Source organism: Pongo pygmaeus, chromosome 10, assembly GCF_028885625.2.
Source record: "Pongo pygmaeus isolate AG05252 chromosome 10, NHGRI_mPonPyg2-v2.0_pri, whole genome shotgun sequence".
Classification (NCBI taxonomy): domain Eukaryota; kingdom Metazoa; phylum Chordata; class Mammalia; order Primates; family Hominidae; genus Pongo; species Pongo pygmaeus.
Window position 1 is genome coordinate 64,258,951 of NC_072383.2, and position 24,693 is coordinate 64,283,643.

At 39.7% G+C, this 24,693-nt stretch overlaps 1 protein-coding gene across 12 annotated transcripts in view; it reads right to left on the bottom strand.

The window, feature by feature from the left end:
• The window catches only part of GRIP1 (glutamate receptor interacting protein 1), a 721,037-nt gene that overhangs the window by 46,473 nt on the left and 649,871 nt on the right, over window positions 1-24,693 (bottom strand). For all 12 annotated transcript variants that reach the window (XM_054443505.1, XM_054443504.1, XM_063646484.1 and 9 more), the window contains 2 exons: window positions 12,174-12,319; window positions 167-311 (listed from right to left, as the gene is read on the bottom strand). In XM_054443505.1, the coding sequence (XP_054299480.1) occupies window positions 167-311; window positions 12,174-12,319 (291 nt within the window). The remainder of the gene's footprint in view (window positions 1-166; window positions 312-12,173; window positions 12,320-24,693) is intronic.

Consider the following 24,693-nt stretch of genomic DNA (forward strand, 5'->3'; position numbering starts at 1 on the left):
AAGTCGGAGCTCTGCCTGAGAGTTCTCAAGTTCTAAGATCAATCCTTTGTGCAGATTTTTAAAAGCCAACAGATAACCACAGAAAGAGGAGCATGTTTTTATGTGGTTGTGAGGAAGGAAGCCCATCTCAGACACAGGTAATTATAACAGTTACTTCAAATTTTACCTTTCAGCTAATCCCCCTTTAGTGAGGCTTGAAATGATTATAGGATCAAACGGCTCTTCAGTTCCTGAAATTGTGATGCCAAGGGGCCCCCCGTAGCGTTTAAGCTCCACGGTGTAAATAATTGCTCCGGAACTTTCTTGCTCATCTGTAATAAATGCCAAGGAATCATTGATTTCTTTGGAAAAAGCAAAAGAGTAAGATGCATAGATTCATACATAAAGAATTCAAAACATCCTCGTCAAAGTATCATGTCGCAGAAAATAATTATTTTGGGAAGTAGCATTTCCTTAGTAGGATCTTACATTCAAATACAGGGATATAGTCATTGTCAGTGCCAGGGGAGAGGAACACTGCCTAATGACTTATGTTTTAAATGTGTGAGATCCGCCCAGCTGGGGCTGCAGGACCTTTCAACTGTGTCCATGTCTAGGACAGTGCTTACCTAGCATTTAGTAAGTGTGCAGTAAATATCTGTGAAATAAACATATGGCTGAGGAGTCATTATAATATGAGAGGAGAGAGTCACTCAGTAACAAAGAAGACATCGGGTCACGCTGTTTCCGTTTTAAGCTTTACATGCAAGCTAACTTTTGATATAGAAAAGTGGATTTTGCTAAGGGTTGGAACAAATAACATATATATGGTTAAGTGGAACTTAGATAAGTAAACTTGAAGATAACAGCAAGAAATCTAGAATCTCTTACATATCATTCCACTGACTGTCTTCTAATGTGAGTCCTATCAGTGAATTACGGATATTAAAGTGGAGGTTTGAATGATCATCTCTCCTCTTTCAATGGAGTAACAGCTGTTGTAACTATGTTTCAACAGCATAGACCAGGCTGCCACACTGTCATAAACTAATTTTGGCTATTCAACATTATTATAGTGGAAGACACTTGTGAATGTGCTCTGCCTAAAGCACTGGCCAGAAAGATATCATGGGCCGCCTTCAACATGATGGGTATTGTGATAGTGTCAGGGTTGCAAATAAGAAGTCTCAGAATTCAAAGGTTTTATTTGCTTCTGACATGCTTAAAGTTCTTGGGCACTTCTTGTTTTATTCCTTGGGCCTGGGAGCTGTGAATGGTTAAGGAACTGTTTCATTTCTGCACCTAAGGATACAATGAAATGGTTCAGTGGCTACTTTAACAAAATAGTCAGCTTTTACAGTCAGACTACATCCTAGTGAAGCGTTAACACCGCCACATTTTTGCAGTGAGCAGCTGTTCATTTATGATATGAAACCCTAAAATAAGGAGGAAAAGCAAAGCTTGAGTTAACAATTCAATTATCTGTGTTTGCAGTGAAGAATTAGGATGAATATAAAATGAGAGGTCTATCGAGTCATTTGGGAAGCAATGTGTCCTCTCTCGCCAGCACTTACTTCACTTCTGGCCATAGATTGGGAGTTTTGAATGCAGCCATCACCTCCACTTTCTGAGTGCTCTACTCAATGTATTTGCTCCACACATTCAGAACTAAAGACCATCCACCACACACTGCAATGCTCAAGTCAACATTTTAGGGCACAAAATCTTCAACATTGGGCTCAAATTTACTAGCAGCTGAGAAGCTCCCACATCAAGCCTAAAACAGCTCTGTTTGCTGGTTCACAAGTTTCTTCTGGGCTGATGCTGAAGTTGTGGCCAATAGGCTGGTGATGATCTGCTAAGGGCTCCGGAGAGAAACATCAAGATAGAGGGTAACTGAATAATGGGCAGAGGTCAAAAGTCTAAATTTTCCTACAGTACGATATTTTGTCACCTTTCAGAGCTGGCTTTGACCTAAATGAACAGAGTACTATTGGATAGATTACATGTACTTTGCAGCCCTCATCATCAACAATATTCTGGATGAAATTCTGAATGAGTCATTTGATTAGTAGTCCCTGGCACAGTTAAACATTAGTTACTGCTGGACACTCTGTGTGGGCCTTTCAGTGGAGGTGTGTATGCCATAGGAAAGACCTTGACCCCTTATTGCTCTCTGCATAAGGCAAGCATGAGCACAAACTTGTCAATGGGTGCCAAGCATTTTGGGTTGGAGCATCTGCTCTTTATGGGTTTTGGGGAGAAGGACAGTTGCCCAGGACCTGGAGACCCAAGAACCAGTGGGAAGTGTCCATTGAAACTGCAGTCCAGCTGAAAACAAACATTGGTCTATGGAAGGGGAGTTGGGGGTAGTCCCATTCACTGGGAGAAGGGGGGCACCTGGTTCTACTCAGCTCATTCTGCGGAGTGAGTATTCCATGTTATTTTTCGACAATGTAACTTGCAACGCAAAGATGACAAAATAATACCAGAGATGAAGTAAATGGCTTTAGGATAGTCTGTTTCAGGCTGCCTTATTTGGAGACATTTTTTTTATTGGCATCTGAGTCCTCACTGACTAGAAGGCAATTGTTAGGTCACCCAATGAGTTTAGATAGTGATGGAGATGCAAATCTGGGAAATGGTACCTCTTAACTAAGAAGGACACATTCCTGTGATTACATTGGGGTGGAAACAGGATGACATGATATTCTATTTAAATTATGACAGAAATGGAAGCTGATTTCTGTTTTCTTTAACAAATAAATTGCCAGAAACACAAAAGAGAAAGGAGATTTGGCCAGGCGTGGTGGCTCACACCTGTAATCCCAGCTCTTTGGGAGGCCGGCAGACCACCTGAGGTCAGGAGTTCAAGACCAGCCTGGCCAACATGATGAATCCCCGTCTTTACTAAAAATACAAAAATTAGCCAGGTGTGGTGCCTCCTGCTTGTAGTCCCAGCTACTTGGGAGGCTGAAGCAGGAGAATCACTTGAACCCAGGAAGTGGAAGTTGCAGTGAGCTGAGATCACATCACTGCTATCCAGCCTGGGCGATGGATCGAGACTCTGTCTCAAAAAAAAAAAAAAAGAAAAGGGAGATTTAAGAGACATTACAATCAAAAGCAATGAGTAGATCATTTGGGATTCTAATTAAAACCAACTGTTATAAAAAGGTATCTATTGGTGCAGTGGCTCATGGCTGTAATTCCAGCACTTTGGGAGGCCAAAGTAGGCAGATCACCTTAGGTCAGGAGTTTGAGACCAGACTGGCCAACATGTCAAAACCCTGTCTCTACTAAAAATACAAAAATTAGCCAAGTGTGGTGGCACGTGCCTGTAGTCCCACCTACTCAGGAGGTTGAGGCAGGAGAATCGCTTAAACCTGGGAGGTGGAGGTTGCAGTGAGCCGAGATTGTGCCACTGCACTCCAGACTGAGTGACACAGCAAGACACCCTTCAAAAAAAAAAAAAAAAAGCTATGTATTTTTCTATTGGATAGATTGCTTTAAAAAAACAGTTGGTTTTAATTAGGATTTTAAATATATCAGGGAAATGTGAACATTGAGTGAATATTTTATAATATTAAAAATATTGCTAACGATGATGTTATTTAGTTATGTGTTTTAAAAGAGTATTTTTTAGGCATACATTAGTAAAAAGATGGGATGATGCCTGGAATTTCTTCATAACTCCACCAGTGAGGTGGAGAAACCAGACTGAGATTGGAGATGAAGCAAGGTTGGTTGTAAGCAAATCACTGTTAACACTGGATGATGCATGGTGATTCATTAGGCTATTTTTATTTTTGTATATATTTTGAATTTAATAACAAGCCTTTGAAAAAGAAAATAATATCAATTCCCTTAGAAAGCCCTATGTGGATGGCTTGTGTAAACAGATATTTAATTAGTCTGGCTTTCCTTTCATAGACGGTGGTGATGGCTGCCCGCACACAGTCTTTTCCAGACCATATGGCCCGTCTGCCCACAAGACAAGCTCTCCAGGGCATCCCACTGCCACTTGCTCTTGAGAAGGGCCCCATTGTGGCTCTGCCCAGTTTTTCACAGCAATGGCTTCCTCCCAAACAGTTTTCCTGCTTGGGATCCAGCCTTTGCCCCTCCTCCCCACTTCTATTTTCACCAATGCTGCCAACATACAATTTCTCCTCTTTCCTTCCCAGAATATTTTTAAAACATAAATCTGAATATGTTACTCTCTTACTTAAAGCTTTTCATTGGTTCCTCAGTTCTTTAAGAATAAAATACAACCCTTTTGCAAGAGCTGAGCTGGCCCTCAGAGGGTCACACCATTCTCCCCCATCCCAATCCAATCTGCTAAATTCTCTCTTCATAGAACCAGTGCAATTCCTTAAATAGCACTTTTCTAACATCTTTAGCCCTTGCACCTGTTACTCCCTATGCACAAACACCTTTCTCCCATTTGTTATCCTGTAGAATTTCTACTTTTACTTTAAAGCTTGGCTCAGAGTCTCATCCTTCAGAAAGGCTTCCTGGTGGCTTAGCTGGAGGGGCTAGAGGCCTTCCTATGAGACCCGCAGCTTCTGTGCATTCTTCTGATGTTTCTAAAATTTTATTTTCATTCTTGCTCTCAAACAAGGAGAAGAGTGAAATTATTTTTAAATTCTCCTTAATGAGAGAAGTTAAATATTAAGGACTAGAATTCCATCAGGTATGATTGAGATTTGGAGGGCCACAAACTATTATAATGTAATATCCAAGCTATCACAAGAACCAATTTTTAAGAACCAATTTTTGCACCCCTTGAGAATGCATGTTCTAGCATATGCCTTTCACTCTGTTTTAAGGATCTCACTACTTGGTTCTTCATTAGAATAAGATTACCTTGAAAACAGAGATTTTTAACTTCATATCCCCATAGCCTAGAACTATGTCTGGTACCAAAGCAAACTCAGTAAATGCTTGAACAAGTGAGCAGAAGGATGAATGAATATTAGCACGTAGTCATTGGTTCCCAGGCTGAGATCTCCAGAAGAGTTTTGAGAGTCAGCTTCCCTGCTATGCCAAGGTCTAGTTTCCTTTTCCAAGACATGTGATGCAAACCCAATCTCATTCAAAGTTTGAGAATACAACCTCAATTGCCATTGTGGGGACAAGCAAACCTAGAACTTCCTCCCTCCACCGTGCCAGGAGTGTTGAGTCAGCTTCAGGTTCAACTGCCAATTCCACCTGCCTTCTCGGGCTTTAACTCAACTGGCATCTGTGAGGCCCTGCAGCTTAGGAGGAGGGTAGTAACTGCCATTTAAGAAGGAATACTCAGACTATTTTGGAGATTGAAGCATTCCTAGATACTCTCCTTGAGGCTGCTCCAGTGTAGAAGTCTTAGAAAGGAGCAACTAGGGTGTTTGACTAGAAGAGAAACTTCTGAGAAAGAAAAATGTAGAATCACTAGTAAGTTTCAAAGTGAGCCTAAGCAGATGTTAATGATATTATAAACAGCTTTTATATCACAACAGAAGGTTTACAATGATTAGGGAAAGACAGGAAAGGGGGCAAGCCTACTTGTTTGTTCTGCTCAGCTCTCGTTGAGAAAATTAATGCAAGCACGGAACAGATGCAAAATTGCTGCATTACTTATCTGCAATGTTATTTTCAGGCTTCTTGAGTGCTGCCTATTTAACAAAATGAATGCTATCTGGCTTGAATCCATAATGGTAGCTGCTTCTGTGGCCAAATAGGAGGCTTGGATTTGGGAGAGAGCCTTTGGAAGGCATACATGTGCAGGTCAGTCAAAGTTCACTTCAACTAAAAGTGATGGAATTAATTTTAGAGTACGGCTAAATTTCTTGGAGTCGGACAGGCCTGAGAAAGTAAACCATTTGAACAACACTCTCTACAGCTCCCTTATTGCTGCACGGTCATTTTACATAGGCATGTCACAATGATATACCAAGAGATGTCCAAGCAATTGTTGAGTGTTTCAGGGTAGAATTCAAATTTCTTTGTGTAAGTGATAATTTTAAGTCTCAAAACTAGGTTTGTTTGTGACAGCATTTCTCAAAGTGTAGTTCTAGGACTAGCAGTTTTGGCATCATCTGAGAACTTGTTAAAAATGCAAATTCTCAAGTTTGCATTTGACTGAGAATCCCTACCCCACAGACCAACAGGAATGGGAACTCTGGGAGAGGGGCCTAGTCATCTGTGTTTTAACATCTTCTGGGTGATTCCGATGCACACTCAAGCTTGAGAGCCATCCCTTTATGAGATCAAGCATGAAGAAAAGAGAAAAGTACTTTTTATCATAGGTCCTTCTTGCAGCCAGCTTCCTGCCAACACACCTCCTTTCACTGCTCCTAGGACAGCCAAGATCATTCTTGGGAGCTTGGAATGGGGCATCTCTGCTACACCAATACTCCAATCTGGGTTTAGGGGAAAAAGCTACTGCAAATTACTTAGCTTGGCTTAACACTGGTAAACTATATATATTTGAAGCCCAAAATATGAATCTGTCTTCAAAGGACTACTTTAATCAGTAATAAGGCTGTATAAAGGTTATTTGCTTTGAATAGGACAAGCTTCAGCCTGAAAATATTTTTTTTTAACACAGATTGCAGCCCATGAAGGTAAAGTATTGATTTATGGTCTCCAAAAATATGCTATATATTAGAGTAATATTCCCCAAACCAAGCGAGAAATCATTAATAGCTGTATATTAGATTGACAAAAAGGTGGTAATACAAAGCCGACTTTTGAAAACTATATGTGACAGATATGCAAACCTCTATCTCTTCCTACAAATCCCGAAAAGTCTCTACTGCTTTGCTTCAGGGTTTCCTCTCAGGCCCTAGCCAGGTCTTCCAACTCTCTTCATTTACTTTGGACTCAGAAGCCATCAAGGCAAAACAATAGATTTTTTCAAGAGGATTGTTTGCATTGCTGAGGACCTGGGGATTGGGTAGCAGCCTCAGGAATCCCAGAGTCTTGGACCCACACAAGAACCACTGGACACTACCTGAGTTACATTCCTTCAGTAATGGAAGACGACAAATGCAGAAGCTCCTGAAGGCAGGATGGTGGCTGAATCCAGAGTGAGGGAGGAAAACGCCTACAACCCCAGTGTTCCAAAAGATTTGGCCATTGTTAAATAAAGCTGAAATTCACTTTTAAAATATCCAAATACAGTAATGACTGCTGATAGTCAGCATTCATTGGGCCTCACTAGGTGCAAACTTATTGGTGAGTTCTTAAATATATTACCTCCTTTAGGCCAGGTGCGTTGGCTCACACCTGTAAAGCCCAGCACTTTGGGAGGCCGAGGCGGGCAGCTCACCTGAGGTCAGGAGTTCGAGACTAGCCTGCCCAACATGGCAAAACCCCATCTCTACTAAAAATACAAAAAATTAGCCGGGCATGGTGGTGGGCACCTGTAATCCCAGCTACTTGGGAGGCTGAGGGAGGAGAATTGGTTGAACCTGGAAGGCGGAGGTTGCAGTGAGCCGAGATTGTGCCATTGCACTCCAGCCTGGGCGACAAGAGCAAAATTCCATCTCAAAAAAAAAAAAAATATATATATATATATACACACACACACATATATCTCCTCCTTTAATCCTTAAAACAGCCATGTAAACATTAAATGGACATTTACAGATGACGAAACTGATGCTCAGAGAAGTTAATTTGCCTAAATTTCCCAGATTGTCAGTTGTGAAGCCAGTCTGGCATTCTTAGTCTTTCATTCTACTGTTTCCCCCAGCTTGGGCTAGAAACGGAGTTAATTCAGACTCTCTTGAATGGCTCATTCAGTGCTTTCATAAAGTGATTAAAACCAATGGTCATTAACCAAGTCTGGTGGGCCTCATTCCTGTTTTAAGTCCTTTAATGACTCCCCATTGGTTTCTGGGATAAAATTCAAATTTCTTAACATGATTTACAAGGCCCGTAATGACTTGGCTCCAGTATACCTTTCTAGCTTACCTACTACCAAGTCCTTGCACACATGTTATGCTTGAGCCATACCTGCCTACTAGAGTGTGCCATGCTCTCCCTAACTTTCTGCACCACTTCACAAATCCCTTCGAGACTAAGGTTGTTAGAATCTTTTCCTTGAGGTCCTCAGGCGCAAATGGATGCCTTCACATTCTCTTACCATTGTGGAATATTTTGTGCATATCCTTATGACATTCATCATATTGTTAATTATTGATTCTCTTGTTTCTCCTATTTGGTGATAACTGATTTAAGGGCAGGATTGTCTAAGAACTGGTAGTCCATAGCACATTGCCCGATACTTCATAGAAAATAAACGAATGCTGATGGCATGACTGAAAATCGAGGGCTTTAGCAGCATTTGGGAATAGTTCTACCATCTCCTTGGGTAAGGTACACAGCAGGGTAGCGAGACGTGGGAAGCTGGAAGAAATGCTTACATCTTGAAGCAGTATCTGTTAAACCCCAAATGCAGTACAAGCTAGCTTAGGAAACCAAGTTACATCAAGTATAGTTATAAACTTCCTGTAACCGGAGAGAGAGAATCATCACTGAAGGATGGAGAGCAGCCAGCAGTTAAAGGACCAGAAAACTCCTGCAGTGCAGAGGGCCCACATTAGTATGAGCAATATTTCTGGGGGTGGAGAATATACACTGAATATTACCATTCAAAAATATTGAGACGAAGCATGACAACTATTTAATGTGATAGTTCTAATTACCAGCATAATTTCAGATTAAGCATTATATCAAACTTTCAAAATCAGTGACTGTCCAAAGGGTCAATGCTTATTTTCCACTCAGTCATATCTTGATCAAGGATCAGAACGAATGCAGAGAAAGGGATTTCAGGAGGTAATTAGAATACAAATAGTCCCCACTTATTGAGTAGAGTATGGACTGTGCCAGTATTTCCTTCAGTAAGCTACAACAGCTCCCTGAGATGGGTATTACTATGTAGACATTACTGAAAATGGGACCAAATCTCAGACAAGTTTAGCAAGTTGCCCAAACTCTCACAGCTCAAATGTGGTAGAGCTGAACTTTAAACTGAGGTCTGATTTTTTTTTTAAAAGAATTTATTTCAGTAGCTTTAAGGGTACAAGTGATTTTTCGTTACCTGGATGAACTGTATAGTGGTGAAGCCTGAGATTTTGGTGAAGCCTGAGATTTTGGTGCACCCATCACCCAAGTGGTGTACACTGTACCCAATATGTAGTTGTTGTTGTCCCTCATCCCCCACCTACCCTCTCTTCTTCTGAGTTCTTACATCATGTCTGATTTTAAAACATTTGCTCTTTGTGAAGATTTAGTTTGCCTTTAAAGAATCTGTGGTCAGGCTTTACATTTTGAATAAAGTTTTTTTTTCCTCCCTTACTTTGCTCTGAATAAAAATGAATTCAGGTACTCAAATTATATTTATAATGTTATGAGGGAAGAGGATACTAGGATCATATAAATTCTTCCAAATCAATAACTGAATAATTTTCAAAGAGTGATCTTTTATAAAACCATGTCTGAATGAGTATATATTTCTGTATATCAATATGAGAAAATCTGGTTTGGATAAGCATGTCTCTCATGCCAATATTTATAGTCTTATTTTGGGTGGTTGTATGTTTTTCAATGGAAGGTTTAGGATTTTAAAAACAGAGCCTCTTAAAATTAAAACATATTTAATAAGCACAATAACTATCATAATAGTATACATACGGATTGTAGGGGAAGGGTATAAAGGAGGAAAATGAGGCAAAGGAAATCAGTAACTGAAAATAAGATCTAGCTCTCCAAGTGCTCAGTTGTTTCAGAAACTCCTGCCAACTGGTAGACACAGCCTGGCTTTGAAACTGGATGCATTGCCAGCTGTGCACACTATACATATTCATCTCTGGCTTGGCTTTTTCACTTTGCAAGGAAGGTAGCTGACATCTGCTGAGCAGGGCAAATCATGCAAAACAAGTTTCTTCACAGGGCTTTGCCTCCTCACTAGGACAGAACCCAGGCTGATACTAAAGGCTTCCTCCCTATTTTGAAATAAATCCCCCAAAGAAAGTGCAACTGAAGCAGGCTTGTAAGGAGAGAAATGCAAATCTTGGCACAGAAAATCAGTTGCTTAAGAAATAATGAGTGCAAACCTGTGCATATTTTTAAACATTGGTTATAAAATATATTTGGATATAATCATTATTATCAACTGTACTGATGGATGCAACTATAGATTTTTTTTTTACTTGGAATAGGAATCATAAACACATAGCCTGACATAACCATGAACTCTAGATCTAGATGACCTGATTAACAAAATCCCAGAACATTGCCACAACTTCGTTATTGGTTGCAATGAAATTATACACAGTAGACGCTCTCATAACCAATCTCCACTTAACCAATTTACTGAATTAATTGTGGCTGTTCGTCTTCCATCATAAAATGTACAGACCAATGCCATGGCATGCTCCAGAGCAATAGGTTTCTTTATGTAGCCCCTCTGAGCTTCTGCTCCTACTCCTGCTTGAGTTGTAAACTTCAAAATTTAGAGGCAATTATGTTTATTCCTAAACCTGTTTATGCAAGCTGTACTTTTAACTATGTAATTTAATTAATCTTATATAACCTACGAAATATGAATGTAGTTGTTCTATGAAAACAAAATCCAATGGTTTGGAAAGATTCAATAAGGGTTCGTTAGGCAAAAATCTATGGCCAGGTGCAGTGGCTCACACCTGTAATCGCAGCACTTTGGGAGGCCGAGGTGGGCAGATCACTTGAGGTCAGGAGTTTGAGACCAGCCTGGCCAACATGGCAAAACTCCATCTCTACTAAAAATACAACAATTAGCCAGGAAAGGTGACGCACACCAGTAATTCCAGCTACTCAGGAGGCTGAGGCACAAGAATTGCTTGAACCTGGAAGATGGAGGTTGCAGTGAACAGAGTTGGCGCCACTGCACTCCATGGCACACTCCAGCCTGGGTGTGCCACACAAAACAAACAAACAAACAAAAAATCTACTGTTAATTACCTACTGGAAAAACTCTACAACATTGGGGAAAACCAAAATCTAGGAGGAGGAGGAATTCAGATTGCTATAAATTCTTTAAAGTCTCACTGCATTAAAAACCAAACCAAACCAAAATAAAACTGGAAATCATAAAATATATATTGTGGATACGATTTAGGCAAACAAACAAAAAGACTTGTAAGTATAATCAGCAGAACCATATTAATAGGAAAGGCCTTGACTTTACCCACAAGATTGGCAAAATTGTAAATTAAACGTTTACTTTATGGATCCACATCACATTCTGTAATTCCCCACATTAGCTGACTCCTTTGGTGAATGGACACTGTTCAATTGGCTCTATATTCTTATCATAATCAGATAAGATGTCTCTTATTTCAGGGCTACCCAAAGTGTGCTCCTTGCACCACAGCTGTGGCAGCATCTGGATGTTTATTAGGAATCCAGAATCTCAGGTCCCACCTGGGGTGGTGCCAGGATCTGTGTTTTAACAAGCTCTTCAGATGATTCTATGCCCTCCTAAGTTTGATTGGACAGCCTAAAAAATGTGTATAGCCCTTTTGAAAAGCAATGTGGAGCACGACTGACTCATCAGGAATCATAGACATTTCCTTTGTATTCTTACTCAGCCATCCTGCTTCTAGGAATATTTTCTTATTTCAAAAGAAAAAAAAGCTGGATAAAGACATCTATGCATAAAGATGTCTATAAGAGTTCTATTTACAATAATGAAAAAATTGGAAGCAATATAGTGATTTAAGAAGAGAAGAAAGGTAAATCACAGGCAGTTAATAAAAATGATAGATATGAAGAGTTTATAAAACGATCAAATGTTTATAATGTAAAATTAAGTAAAAAAATGCAACATCCACTTGGTTATAGTTATGCCATATGAATATCAACAAAAACTAGAAAACTACCAGTTTCATTGTATTAGATGATGATTTAGATTTCATCTTTAAAAATTATTTTCATGCAATTATAATGTTTTCTATAATGAAAATATCTTAACGATATCATTTACAAGCACCATTATTTAAAATTCGTACTACACTCTCAACACAAAATTTAAAGACTCTTTTAGCTGTGAAACACTGCTGCTACATCACTAGCCAGCTGTTGCACGTAAAACATCAAGATCTAATATGTTTGGTGACAGATGGGCAGTTTGAAAAATCAGTTTTAACTAAGGATGCTCTCAATACCTGAATTATCTTCATCTTTGCGGATTTTGAGCTTCACCAGGTCTTCACATTGCTGGAGGATCTGAACTGCATCTTCCATGGAACAGTTGTCCAGCCGGATATTATCTATCGCGAGCAATTTATCCCCAAGTTCCAGGGTCCCAGTTCTGTTAGTGAATGCATAGTAACACATGACTAATGATGAGCACTTAACTAGGCCATTTAAAGAGGCATTAAGCATAATGTAGCATTATGGTAGTCTTTAGAGGAAAAGAGGTTCAACTGTTTTTAAATTGTACTTTATTGACAACTGCCTCCCTTCTTCTAGTCTTATTTGGGTTGCCTGCCATGACATTAAATTGCAGAGTGTTAAAAATATTTTTTCTTATACTTTTTTCAATTAAACAAGAACATATGTGTCACTCAGGAAGCATACAATTCCTAGGAAGGGAGGTAATGGGCGAGGGTCTGCATAGACCCAGGTATCCTTGTGTTTCTCCATATTGTTTTATCACTTTTGATCCTTGGTAGTCCAGATATTAGGAGAGCACTAAGAGAATGAGAGAAGGCAAGGTGTAATAGAGTTAGTGGAAGCCTAAGGCTTGAACCTCTGCTACTTCCACTTGCATCTGGAAACTCACTATGGCCAGAGCAGCATGAAAATTTATAGATGAATCTATAGCTTCTTATTTGGAAGGTGGCCACTGAGACCCTAAAACTGGCTGTGGACCAGGGTAGGTCTGTTGAAAAAAATTTTAAGGTCCTTAATGAAACAAAAAAAAGAATAATGTGAATGTAGTATGTATATGTTTCTATGTGCATATATGTATATATACACAGATTTGTAAGAACAGCCTTTTATGCATTATATCTGTGCCAGAGACTGCTAATTGTCTCCCAGCATCCATTCTCCCTTCCCTTCTTTTAAGTTACCCTCTAAAAATGCATGCCCTAGACTCTCTGGGGACCCTCCCCACCTCCTGCCTGTAGCTAGAAAATGGTAACAGGAGGGAGGTGGAGCAAGGTGGCTGAATAGAAGCCTCCACTGATCGTCCTCCTTGCAGGAACACCAAATTTAACAACTATCCATACAGAAAAGCACTTTTATAAGAACCAAAAATCAGGTGAGCAATCACAGTACCTGGTTTTAACTTCATATCATTGAAAGAGGCACTGAAAAGGGTAGGAAAGAAAGTCTTGAATTGATGATGCCAGCCCCTCCCCCATTCCTTCCGCAGCAGCCACATGGCATGGAGAGAAAAACTGCACTTGTGGGTGGCAGAACACAGTGATGGAGAGACTGCATTGAAACTCAGTGCTACCTTGTCACAGCAGAAAGCAACACTGGGCAGAAGTCAACTGATATCCACAGAGGGAACATTTAGATCAGCCCTAGGCAGAGGGGAATCACCCATTCCAGTGGTCAGAACTTGAGTTCCAGCACGCCTCACTGCTGCATGCTAAAGTGTTCTTGGGTACTAAATAAACTCAAAAGACAGTTTAAAGCCACAAAGACTGCAATTCCTGGACAAGTCCTGATGCTGTGCTGAGCTCAGAGCCAGTAGACTTGGGAGGCACGTGACCTAGTGAGAAACCAGCTGGGGTGGCTAAGTGAGTGCTTGCAACACCCCTCTCCTAGCCCTACACAGCACAGCTCACAACTCCCAGAGAGATTCCTTCACTCTACCTGAGTAGAGAAGAGGGGAGAGTAAAGAAGACGTTGTCTTGCAACTTGGATATCAGCTCAGCTATAGTATGACAGGGCACCAGACAGAGTCCTAAGGCCCCTTTTCTAGGCCTTTGCTCCCAGACAACATTTCTAGATACACCCAGGGCTGGAAGGGAACCTGCTGCCTTGAAGGGAAGGACCCAGTCCTGGCAGCATTTATCACCTGCTGACTAAATATCCCTTGGGCCCTGAATAATCAGCAGCACGGCTGGGCACGGTGGCTCATGCCTGTAATCCCAGCACTTTGGGAGGCCGAGGTGGGTGGATCACTTGAAACCAGGAGTTCAAGACCAGCCTGGCCAACATGGTGAAACTCAGTCTGTAATAAAAATACAAAAATTAGCCAGGCATGGTGGTGCACGCCTGTAATCCAGCTATTTGGGAGCTGAGGCAGGAGAATCACTTGAACCTGGGAGGTGCAGCTTGCAGTGAGCCGATCGCACCACTGTACTCCAGCCTGCGCAACAGAATGAGACTCTGTCTCAAAAAATAAATAAAATTAAATGTAATAAAAAAATAAAATCAGCAGTAGTAGTCAGGTAGTACTTGCTGTGGGCCTTAGGTGAGACTCTGAGTTGTGCTGGCTTCAGGTGTGACCCAGCACATTCCCAGCTGTGGTGGCTATGGGGAGAGGCTGTTTCTGCTTGAGAAAAGCAGAGGAAATAGTAAAAAGGACTTTATCTTGCAGCTTAGGTACCAGCTCTGCAACAGTGGTAGAGTACCTAGTGGGCTCTTGGGGTCCCTGATTCTAGGCTTTAGCTCTTGGACGTTTGTGGAGCTGCTCTGGGACAGAGGGGAGCCCACCGCCTTGAAAGAAGAGTCCCGGCCCTGGCAGCATTCGCCACAAGCTGACTGAAGAGCCTTTGGGTCTTGAGTGAACATCGGCAATAGCCAGGCAGTACTTGCCATGGGCCTGGAGCAGTGGTGGCCATGGGGAGAGACTTCTCTCCTCGAGGAAAGGATGGGAAGGACTTCGTCTTGTGTCTTGGGTGACAGCTCAGCTATAGCAGAATAGAGCACCAGGTAGATTCCTAAGGTTTTTGACTCTAGGACCAGGCTCCCGGATGGCATCTTTAGACCTGCAAGGGGCCAGGGGGAGCTCACTGCCCTGAAAAGAAGGATACTATCCTGGCTGGCTTTGCCACCTGCTGATTGTAGAGCCTTTGGTCCTTGAGTGAACATGGCCTAGTGGTAGCCAGATAAGGGTTTACTGGCGGCCTTAGTTGAGACCTAGTACCATGTTGGCTTCAGGTCTGAACCAGCATAATCTCAGTGGTGGTGACCACAGGGGTGCTTGTGTCACCCCATCACCCCTCAGCTTCAGGCAGCTCAGCACTGAGAGAGAGACTATATCTGTTTGGAAGAAAAGGAAGAGAACAAGAGTCTCTGCCTAGTAATCCAGATGATTCTTCTGGATCTTACCCAAGACCACCAAGGCAGTATTTTTGAGTCTGCAAGAGCCATAGTGTTACTGGACTTGGGGTGTCCCCTAATGGAGATACAGGTGAAGTGACCAAAAACTTAGATCACAACACCCAAGTCCCTTCGAATACTTGGAAAGCCTTTCCAACAAGGACAGGTAAAAACAAGCCCAGACTGCAAAGACTATAATAAATACTTAACTCTTCAATTCTCAGACAGACACCAATGAACATCCATGAGCATCAAGACAATCTGGGAAAACATGACCTCACCAAGTGAACTAAATAAGGCACGAAAGACCAATCACAGAGAAATAGAGATATGTGGCCTTTCATACAGAGAATTCTAAATTACTGTTTTGAGTAAAAAATAAAGTTTTGAGTCTGTGACAATACAGATCATAAATTCAGAATTCTATCAGACAAATTCAACAAAGAGATTAAAATAATTTAAAAAAATCCAGCAGAAATTCTGGAGTTGAAAAATGCAATTGACACACTAGAAAAATGCATCAGAGTCTCTTAACAACAGAATTGATCAAGCAGAAGAGATAATTAGTAAGCTTGGAGACAGGATATTTGAAAATACACAGCCAGAGAAGACAAAAGAAAAAAAACCCAAAAAACTGGGCCAGGCATGGTGGCTCATGCCTATAATCCCAGCACTTTGGGAGGCTGAGGTGGGCAGATCACCTGAGGTCAGGAGTTCGAGACAAGCCTGGCCAATATGGTGAAAGCCTGTCTCTACTAAAAATACAAAAAAAAAAAAAAAATAGCTGGGCATGGTGGCATGCAGCTGTAATCCCAGCTACGTGGGAGGCTGAGGCAGGAGAATCGCTTGAACCCAGGAGGCAGAGGTTACAGTGGGCCGAGATTGCACCACAGCACTCAGCCTGGGCATCAGAGTGAGACTCTGTCTCAAAACAAACAAACAAACAAACAATGACGCACACCTACAAGATCTAAAAAATAGCCTCAAAAGGCCAAATCTAAGAGTTATAGGCCTTAAAGACAAGGTAGAGAGAGGGATAGGGGTAGAAACTTTATTCAAAGGGATAATAACAGAGAACTTCCCAAACATAGAGAAAGACACCAATATTCAAGTACAAGAACCTTATAGACCACCTGCAGGAATTTCAGCAACTACAAATGCAAAATAACTGAAATCATAACAGTCTCTCAAGACCACAGCACAATCAAATTAAACTCAAGATTAAGAAATTCACTCTAAGCCAGGGTTTTATGAATAGAACTCTGATCTTCTTGGGATGGAGCCCCTTGCAGGAGGGGAAGCCATGGTCTCTCTGGTTCAGTTGACTTAGCCTTTCTTGCCTGCTGGCTCTGCAGAGTCTGGGTGGTCTGGATGAGGGTGGTTCCCCAAATCACAGTGCACCTGCTCTGTCAAGCGGGAGCCAGACTGCTTCTTTAAGCCAGTCCCTGATACCGTTCCTCCTGACTGGGTGTGACCTCCCAAAAGGGGTCTCCAGGTCTCCAGATTGGCATCAGGTCAGTGTCCCTCTGGGACAGAGCTCCCAGAGGAAGGAGAAGGCTCCCATCTTTGCTGTTTTGTAGCCTTTGCTGGTGCAGGAGGGATCCAGGCTTGGGGTCTGGAGTAGACCCCCAGCAAACCACAACAGCACTACAGAAGGGGGCCTGACTGTTAAAAGAAAAACAAATAAGCAGAAAGCAACAACAGTAACATCATCAACAAAAAGATCCCAGAAAAACTCCATTCACAGATCAGCAACCTCAAAGATTGAGGGTAGATAAGTTCACAAAGATGAGAAAGAATCAACTTAAAACTGCTGAAAACTCAAAAAGCCAGAGTGCTTCTTCTCCTCCAAATAACTGTGACACTTCTTCAGCAAGGGCACAGAACTGGGCTGAAGCTGAGATGACTGAATTGGCAGAAGTAGGCTTCAAAAGGTGGGTAATAATGAACTTCACTGAACCAAAGGAGCATGTTCTAACCCAATTCAAATAAGCTATGAATCGTAATAAAACATTACAGGAGCTGATGACCAGAATAGCCAGTTTAGTGACAAACATAAATGACCTTATGGAGCTGAAAAACATAACATGATAACTTCACAGTGCAATCACAAGTGTCCATAGCCAAATAGACTAAGTGGAACAAAGAATCTCAGAGTTGAAGACTATCTTTCTGAAATAAGACAGGCAGACAAGAATAGAGAAAAAAGAATAAAAAGGAAGAAACAAAACCTCCAAAAATATGGGATTATGTAAAAAGACCAAATCTATGACTGATTGGGGTACCTGAAGGAGATGGGGAGAACAGAACTAAGTTGGAAAACGTACTTCAGGATATAATCCAGGAGAACTTCCCTAGCCTAGCAAGATAGGCCAACATTCAAATTTAGGAAATCCAGAGAACCTCAATAAGATACTACAGGAGAAGATCAACCCCAAGACACATAATCATTGGATTCTCCAAGGTCGAAATGAAAGAAAGAAATGTTAAGCATAGCCAGAAAGAAAAGCCAGGATGCCTACAAAGGTAAGCCCATCAGACCAACAGCAGACCTCTCAGCAGAAACCCTACAAGCCAGAAGAGTTTGGGGGCCAATATTCAACATTCTTAAAGAAAATAATTTCCAACCCAGAATTTCATATCTGGCCAAACTAAACTTCATAAGCAAAGGAGAAATAAGATCCTTTTCAGACACGTAAATGCTGAGGGAATTCATCACTATCAGACCTACCTTGCAAGAGCTCTTAAAGGAAGTGTTAAATATGGAAAGGAAAAACCATTACCAGCCGCTACAAAAACACACTGAAATGCACAGACCAGTGACACTATGAAGCAACCACATAAACAAGTTTGCAAAATAACCAACTAGCATCATGATGACATGATCAAATTAACACATATCAACACTAAACTTAAATGTAAACAGGATAAATGCCCCAGTTAAAAGACATAGAATGGCAAACTGGATAAAGAGAGAGCCAAGACCTATTGGTGTGCTGTCTTCGAGAGACATATCTCACATGCAGTGACACACATAGGCTCAAAATAAAGTGATGGAATAAAATTTACCAAGCAATGAAAAACTGACAAAAGCAGAGCCTGCATTCCTAATTTCTGACAAAAGATACTTTAAACCAACAAAGATAGAAAAAAATGTTAAATTCAACAAGAAGGGCTAAGTATTCTAAATATATATGCGCCTAATACAGGAGTACCCAGATTCACAAAGCAAGTTCTTAGAGACCTATGAAGAAACTTATACTCCCACACAGTGACAGTGGGAGATTGTAACACCCCACTGACAATATTAGACAGATCATTGAGACAGAAAATAAACAAAGATATTCAGGACTTGAACTCAGCTCTGGATCAAGTGGACCTGATAGATATCTACAGAACTCTCCACCCCAAAATGACAGAATATACATTCTTCTCATTGCCACATTACACTTACTCCAAAATTGATCACATAATTGGAACCAAAACATTCCTCAGCAAATGCAAAATAACTGAAATCATAACAGTCTCTCAGTCCACAGCACAATCAAATTAAACTCAAGATTAAGAAATTCACTCTAAACCACACTACTACTTGGAAATTGAACAGCCTGCCCCTGAGTGAACCTTGGGTGAATAATAAAATTACGGCAGAAATCAAGATGTTCTTTGAAACTAATGAGAACAAAGAGACCAACAACGAGTTCTGAAATTGAGACTGTAATAAATAGGCTACCAACCAAAAAAATCCCAGGACCACATGGATTTACAGCTGAATTCTAACAGAGGTACAAAGATGAGCTGGTACTATTTCTTCTGAAACTGTTCCAAACAATTGAAAAGGAGGATTTCTCCCTAACTCATTTTATGAGGCCAGTATCATTCTGATACCAAAACCCGGGAGAGTTATACAACAACAAGAAAAAACTTCGGGCTAATATTCTTGATAAACATGGATGCAAAAATCCTCAATAAAATACTGACAAACTGAATCCAGCAGCACATTAAAAAGTTTATCCACCACGATCAAGTTGGCTTCATCCCTGGGCTGCAAGGTTGGTTCAACATACACAAAACAATAAATGTGGTTCATTATATAAACAGAACTAAAGACAAAAACCACATAATTACCTCAATAGATGCAGAAATGGCCTTCAATAATATTCAACATCCCTTCATTTAAAAACTCTCAATAATCTAGGTATTGAAGGAACATACCTCAAAATAGTAAAAGCCACATAGAACAAACCCATAGCCAATATCATACCGAATGGGCAAAAGCTGGAAGCATTCATCTTGAAAACTAGCACAAGACAAGGATGCCCTCTCACCACTCCTATTCAACATAGTATATTGGAAGTTCTGACCAGGGCAATCAGGCAAGAGAAAAAAATAAAGGGTATTCAAATCAGAAGAGAAAAAGTCAAATTGTCTTTGCAGATGACATGATCCTATATCTAGAAAAACCACATCATCTCAGCCCAAAAGCTTCTTAAGCTGATAAGCAACTTCAGAAAAGTCTCAACATACAAAATCACTGTGCAAAAATCATTAACGTTCTTATACACCAACAATAGGCAAGCAGAGAGCCAAATAATCAAAGAACTCCCATTCACAATTGCTACAAAGAGAATAAAATACCTAGGAATATAGCTAATAAGGGAAATGAAGGACCTCTTCATGGAGAGCTACAAACCACTGCTCAAAGAAATCAGAGAGGACACAAACAAATGGAAACACATTCCATGCTCATGGATAGAAAAAATCAATATCGTGAAAATGACCATACTGCCCAAAGTAATTTATAGATTCAATACCATGCCCGTTAAACTACCATTGACATTCTTTGCAGAATTAGAAAAAAACTATTTTAAAATTCATATGGAATCAAAAAAGAGCCTGTATAGCCAAACCAATCCTAAGCTAAAAGAACAAAGCTGGAGGTATCATGCTACCCAACTTCAAACTATACTACAAGGCTACAGTAACCAAAACAGCATGGTAGTGGTACAAAAACAGACATATAGACCAAAGGAACAGAATAGAGAACTCAGAAGTAAGACCGCACACCCATAACCATCTGATCATCAACAAACCTGACAAAAACAAGCAATGGGAAAAGGATTCCCCATTTAATAAATGGCACTGGGAGAACTGGCTAATCATATGCAGAAAATTGAAACTGGACCCCTTCCTTACACCTTATATAAAATAAAATAAAATAAAATAAAACAAAATAAAATGGATTAAAGACTTAAATGTAAATCCCAAAACTATAAAAACCCTAGAAGAAAATCTAGACAATACCATTCAGGACATAGGCACAGGCAAAGATTTCATGACGAAAATGCCAAAGGCGATGGCAACAAAAGCAATCTTTGATAAATGGGATCTAATTAAACTAAAGAGCTTATGCACAGCAAAAGAAACTATCATCAGAGTGAACAGACAACCTACAGAATGGCAGGAAATTTTCAAAATCTATCTATCTAATAAAGGTCTGATATCCAAAGTCTACAAAGAACTTCACTTCTCAAAAAAAGATATTCATGCAACCAGCAAACATATGAGAAAAAGCTCGTCATCACTGATCATTAGAGAAATACAAATTGAAATCATAATGAGATATCATCTGATGCCAGTCAGGATGGCAATTATGAAAAAGTCAAGCAACAACAGATGCCAGTGAGGTTGCAGAGAAAAAGGAATGCTTTTACATGTTTGGTGGGAATGTAAATTAGTTCAATCATTATGAAAGACAATGTGGCAACTCCTCAAAGATCTAGAAGCAGAAATACCATTTGACCTGGCAATCCCATTACTGGATATATACCCAAAGGAATGTAAATTATTCTATTATAAAGATACATGCATGCATATGTCCACTGCAGCACTATTCACAATAGCAAATACATGGAATCAACCCAAATGCCCATTTATGATAGACTGGATAAAGAAAATGTGATATATATACACCATGGAATACTATGCAGCCATAAAAAGGAATGAGATCATGTCCTTTGCAGGTACATGGATAGAGCTGGAGGCCTTTATCCTCAGCAAACTAACACAGAAACAGAAAACCAAACACTGCATGTTGTCACTTATAAGTGGGAGCTGAGCGATGAGGACACATGGACACATTGGAAACAACAACACACAGTGGGGCCTGTCATGGGTGAAGTGGTGGGAGGGAGACCATCAGGAAGAATAGCTAATGGAGACTGGGCTTAATACCTAGATGATAGGTTGATCTGTGCAGCAAACCATGGCACACATTTACCTATGTAACAAACCTGCACATCCTGCACATGTACCCTGGAACTTAAAATAAAATTTGAAGGAAAAAAAACACGAGGAATTTTGTAAACTATGCAGACACATGGAAATGAAACAACATGCTTCTGAGTGACCTGTGGGCCAATGAAGAAATTAATAAGAAAATTAAAAAATTTCATGAAACAAATGATAATGGAAACACAACATACTAAAGCCAAGGAGATACAGCAAAAGCAGCACTAAGCAGGAAATTTTTAGTTATAAGTGCCTACATCAAAAAAGAACAAAGACTTCAAATAAATAATCTAACAATGCATCTTAAAGAATCAGAAAAGCAAGAGCAAACTGAACCCAAAATTAGTGGTAGAAAATAAATAATAAAGATCAGAGCAAAAATAATGAATTTGAAATGAAGAAAACAATGCAAAGATCAATGAAACAAAATGTTTTTAAAAAGGTGAACAAAATGGACAAAGCTTTAGCCAGACTAATAACAAAAATTAAAAAAAGGAGAAGACCCAACTAAATAAAGTCAGAGATGAAAAAGGAGACATTACAACTGATACCACAGAAATTCAAAGGATCATTAGTGGCTCCTATGAGCAACTATATGCCAATAAATTAGAAAAGCTAGAGGAAATGGGTAAATTCCTAGACTCATACAATGTACCAACATTGAACTATGATGAAATTCAAAACCAGAACAGACCAATAACAAGTAACATAATTGAAGTCATAATAAAAAGTCTCCAAGTAAGGCAAAACCTGGGACCCAATGGCTTCACTGCTGAATTCTACCAAACATTTAAAGAACTAACATCAATCCTGCTAAAACTATTCTGAAAAATAGAGGAGGAGGGAATGATTCCAAACTCATTCTATGAGGCCAGTATTACCATGATAACAAAACCAGACAAAGACACACACACACACACACACACACACACACACACACACACAAAAAAAAAAAAAAAAAAAAAAAAAAAAGGAAAGAAAAAGAAAAAGAAAAAGAAAACTACGGGCCCAAAACCTCTAACGAACATTGATGAAAAAATCCTTAACAAAATACTAGCAAAGTGAAGTCAAAAATATATTAAAAAGATGATTCATCACAACCAAGTTGGATCACAACCCAGGGATTAAAAGATGGTGCAAGCTATGCAAATCTGTGAGTGAAACACATCATGTCAGTAGAATAAAGGACAAAAGCCATATGATCATTTCTATTGATGCTGAAAAAGCATTTGAAAAAATTTAACATCCCTTCATGATAAAAATCCTCAAAAAACTAGGGCATAGAAGAAATATACCTCAACATAATAAAAGCCATATACAACAGAGCTGCTGCTAGTATCATACTGAATGAGGAAAAACTAAAAGGCATTCCTCTAAGATCTGGTACACAACAAGGATGCTCACTGTCACCACTGTTATGCAACACAGTACTGGAAGTCCTAGCAAGAGCAATCCCACAAGGGAAAGATAAAAACGTATCCAAATTGGAAAGGAAGAAGTCAAATTATCCTTGCTTGCAGAAGACATGATCTTATATGTGGAAAAACCTGAAGACTCCAGAAAAAACAATTAGAGCTGATTTAAAAAATTCAGTAAAGTTGCAGGCTTCAAAATAAATAATACAAAATCAGTAGCATTTCTATATGCCAACAGTGAACAATCTGAAAGAGAAATTAAAGAAGTAATCCCTTTTACAAGAGCCACAGATAAAATCAAATACTTAGAAATTAATGAAAGAAGTAAAAGATCTCTACAATGAAAACTGTAAAACACTGATGAAAGAAATTGAAGAGGACACAAACAAATAGAAAAAAAACTACATGTTTATAAACTAGAAGGATCAATATTGTTAAAATAGCCATACTACCCAGAACAATCTACATATTTAATGCTATCTGTATCAAAATACCAATGACACTCTTCACAGAAATAGACAAAAGTATCCTAAAATTTATACTGAGCCACAAAAGACCTAGAATACCCAATTCTATCCTGAGCAAAAAGAAGAAAACTGGAAGAATCCCATTATCTGACTTCAAATTATACTACAGAGCTACAGTAACCCAAACACCATGGCACTGGCAAAAAACACACATATAGACCAATGGAACAGAATAGAGAACCCAGAAACAAATCCACATGCCTACAGTCAACTCATTTTTGACAAAGGTGCCTAGAAACATACATTGGGGAAAAGACAGTCTCTTCAATAAATGGTGCTGGGAAAACTGAATATCAACATGCAGAAGAAAAAAACTAGACAGCTATTTCTTGCCAGATACAAAAGTCAAATCAAAATGGATTAACAACTTAAATCTAAGACTTCAAACTATGACACTACCACAAGAAAACATTGGGGAAACTCTCCAGGACGTTGCTCTGGGCAAATATCTCTCGAGTAATACCCCACAAGCACAGGCAACCTAAGCAAAATGGACAAATGGGATCACAACAAGCGAAAAATCTTTTTCATAGCAAAGAAAAAAATCAACAAAGAGACAACTCACATAATAGGATAAAATATTTGCAAACTATCCATCTGACAAGGGATTAATCACCAGAATATACATGGAGCTCAAACAAGTCTATAGGAAAAAACAATCTAGTAATCCTATTAAAAAATGGCCAAAATATTTGAATAGTCATTTCTCAAAAGAAGACATACAAACGTCTAACAGGCATACGAAAAGATGCGCAACATCAGTGGTCATCAGAGAAATGCAAATCAAAACTACAATGAGATATCATCTGATCCCAGTTAAAATGGTTTTTATCCAAAAGACAGGCAATAACAAATGCTGGAGAGAATGTGGAGGAAAGGGAACCCAGGTACACTGTTGATGGGAATGTAAATTAGTACAACCACCATAAAAACAGCTGGAGGCTTCTCAAAAAACTAAAAATAGAGCTACCATATGATCCAGCAATCCCACTGCTGGGTATATACCCAAAAGGAAGGAAATCAGTATATTGAAGAGATATCTGCACTCCTATGTTTGCTGCAGCACTGTTCACAATAGCCAAGATTTGGAAGCAACATAAGTGTCCATTGAGAGATAAATGGATAAAAGAAATGTGGTAGATATATACAACAGGGTTCCATTCAGC